The 5511-nt window shown below is 37.5% G+C and overlaps 1 protein-coding gene across 1 annotated transcript; it reads left to right on the top strand.

Moving 5' to 3' along the window:
- The first annotated feature begins 1525 nt into the window (after nt 1-1525).
- Nucleotides 1526-5227, top strand: LOC113309833 (phosphoinositide phospholipase C 2-like). Its single transcript, XM_026558349.1, has 9 exons — nt 1526-2037; nt 2583-2779; nt 2857-2992; nt 3071-3316; nt 3597-3829; nt 4051-4168; nt 4305-4451; nt 4564-4650; nt 4746-5227. Exons 1-9 carry the CDS (start codon nt 1711-1713, stop codon nt 5043-5045), a joined length of 1791 nt encoding a protein of 596 aa, XP_026414134.1. The 5' UTR covers nt 1526-1710; the 3' UTR covers nt 5046-5227.
- Nucleotides 5228-5511: the final 284 nt, after the last annotated feature.

The raw sequence follows: 5511 nt of genomic DNA, 5'->3' as shown, positions 1-5511 counted from the left end.
TCACATCCGACAACTATTGGGCCATCACGTCCGACCCACGTGATACCTCGCTCTTTGCGCCGTTTGGTTCTATCTTGTGCTTCGCCGCTCTTTGTTCTTTGGTGTATCACAGCTTAGGATCTTGCCACCTAGCCCTGTGGATTATCTACACCTACAAATAATATTAAGAACCGGAAAAAAAAAAGGAGAAGAAAAAGAGAGGAAGAAGAAGAAAGAGGTTAAATTTATGTTTTGTTTTTTAAATTGGATTTAGGTTTGAGGGATATTTTTGAACTTTTCATAGATTAGGCTCCTACTCACATTTTGAACATTTTCATCCTATGGAGCCGTTAAACCATTTGTTTCCTGCTCTAATAATGAGGGAGGATCCATGGACAATCTTATATGTACACTATTCATTAGGATTGTCAATGGGTACCCATTACCCGGAACCGGAACCGGATCCGGTAGATTTGGGTCCGGTTCCGGGTCCTAAAGTTGGACCCATTAGCTACTTAGGACCCGACGGGTAATTACCCGATTGGACCCGTTTAGGGTAATACCCGTTGGGTACCCGCGGGTATCGGGTACCCGTTTATTCATATTTTTATTCATGTTTTTAGCAAAATCATAAGTATTTTTTCTAGTTTTAGCTTTGATATTTTATTCATTTAAATTTTTTCTCTTACATTTAATATTTATTTAGTACATTCATAAGAAATAATAATAAATTTTTATAAAAATTACTTAAATCCAAGCTAAAAAGAGAAATATATTAAGTTTTTGAGAATTTTTAAATAGTTTTCTTTAGACCCAATGGGTACCCGGAACCGACGGGTACCCGGATATTTAAACGGGTCCGGTTCTGGGTCCACAAATTTAGGAACCGGACCCGAAACCGTTAAGAACCGGTTCGAGCTTTATAAGTAGGGTCCGGATCTAGTGATACCCGGGAGGACCCGGATCCGTTGACACCCCTACTATTCATGCAAGATTGAATCAATTTTTTTTTTAAAGTTTAATAAAAACAGCATATTATCAAAATATTGGGTTCAAATTCATTATCATTTGGATTCTAAATAAAACAACGTATTATCATTTGGAGTAATTGAATCTTATATGGATATCGTACATATATGATTGTCTATCATCCTCCCTCCACGATCATTCAGCCGCAGACAATAAATGTCGCGTATATGGTAACTCTATAACAGTTTGAATGCAGATCACTGTATATCCATGCGTGTGCATTTATGCTGAATCGCTGATATCACAATTGACCTTATCTCATTTCTTTAATCCACTGACCGAGAAAAATAAATAAACAACTCAAAGATAAGACTTTCCCCACCTGAGCAGCTTGACTAACACAGAATACACACGTCGACATATACTTCATCGTCTCTCTACAACACTTCTTCCCCACCTGTTTCACGCGCACCAATTATAACAAAAGACATTACTGAATAATAACACAGGTCCCGCGACTTTGGGATTAACATCCATCTATTAAACTTTCCAATCCGACGATTGCAAACCATTGGTTTACTTTTTTATAATTCACCTCAAGGATGACACTGAAAGAATCTATCCTCCTCTCTTCCTTGTTCTTAAAAGATTGATTAAAGCTGAAGAAACAAATAATACCTTCTTCTCTTCTTCACTGGTCCTTGTGGTCTGAACAGATCTCTGCAAAATTTTGATACTTCTGGTGTTCTAGATTATCCAGAGATGTCGAAACAGACAAAACAGACAAAACAGACATACAGAGTATGTTTTTGTTTTACAAGGAGATTCAAATTGACAGTAGCAGAAGCACCAGAAGAGATCAAAACAGTATTCGAAACGTATTCAGAGAATGGGATTATGAGTGTTGATCATTTACATGAATTCATGACTGAATATCAGGGTGAAAGTAATGTTACTAAAGAAGATGCTCAGGCTATTATTGATAGTGTTAAACATTTGAATATCTTTCAGAGGAAAGGATTGAATCTTGAGCATTTCTTTAGGTATTTGTTTGGTGATATTAATCCTCCTCTATCACATACTCCCACGGTAATTAATTCTAATTTAAATCTCTTCTGATTTTAATTCTCTAACTGTTTTATTAGATTCTCAACTAATTTGTTTCCCTTTTTTAGAATGTCTGTTTATTTGCCCTAGTTAGAAATAAATGCTTTGCAAGTAATTCAAGTCTGAATGTCTGTTTTTTTGCCCTAATTAGAAAGAATTTTTTCTCCAGTAATTATGTATTAGCTGATTAGTTCATAATTTTGTTAGGAGAAATTGGAATCTGATTGTCTATGGCTTACTGCATTTATATCTAATTTGCATATGATATTTCAAATTTGATCGCCTGTTCTACTAATTGATAGCAAATGTAGCATTTCGCGGGTATCCTTAAGTTGTCAACTGTATAATAGGAGTCATCACAGTTAAACCACTTGCTGGAATCAGCTAGATGTGCATGAATTCTGTGGTATTATATTAGTCTTGTGTTGTTGGTTGTGGGGAGGCATGGTTTTGCTTATAAGAATTGTTGAAATTGTGTAAGTTTAAAATATTTGGAACTGATAAATAGTGCATTATGTATGTTCCAGGTGCATCAAGATATGAATGCTCCGTTATCCCATTATTTCATATACACTGGGCACAATTCGTATTTAACTGGGAATCAACTTAGCAGTGATTGTAGTGATGTCCCAATAATAAAGGCTTTACACAGAGGTGTAAGAGTGATTGAGCTTGACATGTGGCCGAATGACGCCAAAGATAATGTGGATATTCTTCATGGAAGGTATGAAGATATTGGATATGAGTATTGGCCGACTATGAAATGGTGTTCTTACGTAATGTTTTTTCACGTGATTGTAGAACACTGACAACTCCAGTGGAACTCATCAAATGTTTGAGGTCAATCAAAGAGCATGCATTTGTTGCGTCTCCATATCCTGTTGTCATAACACTAGAAGATCATCTTACTCCCGATCTTCAAACTAAAGTTGCAGATGTTAGTTCTCATCTTCTTAGTTTTTGATTTCTTTTAGCTCATGGATGTCAATTTGACAAGATTTTTTTTAAATTTTAGATGATCACTGAAACATTCGGAGACATGTTGTTTACCCCTGGGGCAGAATGCTTAGGAGAATTCCCTTCACCTGAATCACTCAAAAAACGGGTTATGATTTCAACTAAACCCCCCAAGGAATACCTTGAGTCCAGGACTATGAAGGATAAGGAGAATGACTCACAGAAGGGCAAGGATTCTGTTGAGGATGAAGCATGGGGAACCGAAGTTCCTGACCTTGGAGATGAATTTGATGATGACAATAAGGTGTGTAGGGTATATATAAGATTTTATTTTGCACGCACTGACACAGTCATATGTTTGATAGTTCGTCCTTGTGAAGGGGTACCCGCAAACCAGTAGCACAATATATTTTGCCTCATACACAATCCCCTACTAAAATTCTTGTATACATTTCACTTCAGTTCAGAGAGAGAAGGATCTTGACTAAAACTAAATAGAGTCTTTTCTGTTTCTTTTGGGTATAGATTGTTTACATCTTGACTATATGTGATCCTAATGTAGCTTGCTGATCATCTTCTAACAGTATGGCTCAGCTAGAGAAATACCTCAGGAAGATGACGATACAGATGAAGGAGACCAGAAGGTGCAGCAGAGTGCAGGACTCGCATATAAGAGTTTAATCGCCATTCATGCTGGAAAACCTAAAGGTGGTTTAGAGGAAGCGCTGAAGGTGGATTTAAACAAAGTCAGACGTCTTAGCATGAGCGAACAAGAGCTCGAAAAAGCTGCAAAAACTCACGGAAAGGCTATTGTTAGGTACTTATTAGTTTCTGGCATGCTTCATTTCCATGAGTCGGTATCTTTTTTTTTTTTTTTTTTTTTTTTATCTTTTTTGGCATTGCATAAAGAGAGATTTGGTATTGGAAGAAAAGAAATAAACAATTAGGATCATTATTGATTTTCTTTCCAAATAACTGAGTGCAGTAAGATTTCCAAAAGATATATGAAGCGTGAACTATGGCTTGAAATTGTGCTAGGTTCACCCAGAGGAACATATTGAGGGTATACCCAAAGGGGACACGCTTTAACTCATCAAACTATAACCCACTAATTGGGTGGATGCATGGAGCTCAGATGGTTGCATTTAATATGCAGGTTAGTAACTTGTGCGGGTCAATACTCGGAGTTATTCCAATAAGGCTTGTTCTTGTCTATTATTTCCGCTTGCATTTATCATAGAGAATCTATTCATCATGAGCTTTCTAACAACTCATGGGTTTCATTCTGGCAGGGATACGGTAGGTCGCTCTGGGTAATGCAGGGAATGTTCAAAGCTAATGGAGGGTGTGGGTATGTGAAAAAACCTGATTTTCTAATGAAAGGTGGTCACGATGTCTTTGATCCTAGAGCATCTTTACCAGTGAGGCAAATCTTGAAGGTGACTTGATCTTCTACCATTTATATATCAATCAATGTATTTCTCTTCATCTCAAGAATACATGTTTAGTTGGGTATGCTTCTGATTTCATACCTTGATGTTGCCATTTCAGGTGAGAGTATACATGGGGGAAGGATGGTATCTGGATTTCCGTCACACACACTTCGACGCTTACTCCCCACCAGACTTCTATACAAGGGTACGGTTTTACGCGTTAATTTATAGCTCCAGTATAATATTTTAATTTGTATAAACGAGAGACTCATATTTGGCATATGACCAATTTGTTTACAGGTAGGAATTGCTGGAGTTCCAGCTGATACTGTAATGGTTAAAACTAAGACGAAAGAAGATGAATGGATACCAGTTTGGAACGAGGAGTTTGAGTTCCCATTGACTGTTCCGGAATTGGCTTTGCTCCGAATTGAAGTTCACGAATACGACATGTCAGAGAAGGATGACTTTGCAGGCCAAACTTGTTTGCCCGTATCAGAATTGAGGCCAGGAATCCGAGCTGTACCACTGTTCAGCCGCAAGGGAGAGAAGTACAAGAACGTAAAGCTTCTAATGCGCTTCGATATCACATATGTTTAGAGCTACTATCCCATATATATTGGAACACGATTGTTTATTATTGGTGCTTGTTGTGTATTATGTGTAGTATATATACCTTCTTCTGCTTCTCAAATCAGACCAGTGTTGTTGTAAAGTTTCCCTATTTGTTACCTGGATGTGTTGTATTTCACCACCACTTAAAATAAATATCCTTTCACATATTTCCTTCTTTTGACATTGCTCCTGGTACATTTTAGGCGTAGAATCCAGCACTAAAAACATGCAGTAGTCAGTTGTGACCGCAAATAAACGGTGGCATATAGCATTAAGGTGATTTACCAAATATTAAGATATACGAACTCGAATAATATGTGAATGTGTCCCAGTTCCTGAGTCAGATCTTATATCGGCCTACATCTGAATGTATCTCAGCTCCGAGTCTGATCTTGGATCGGCATCAACATTTGGCACAACTGGTCGGAAATGACTTGGAGATGTCCAGAGA

The sequence above is a fragment of the Papaver somniferum genome, chromosome 9, assembly GCF_003573695.1.
Source record: "Papaver somniferum cultivar HN1 chromosome 9, ASM357369v1, whole genome shotgun sequence".
NCBI classification, from domain to species: Eukaryota; Viridiplantae; Streptophyta; class Magnoliopsida; order Ranunculales; family Papaveraceae; genus Papaver; species Papaver somniferum.
The sequence above is the reverse complement of the archived record's forward strand: the minus strand, read 5'-3'. Positions and strand labels throughout refer to the sequence as shown.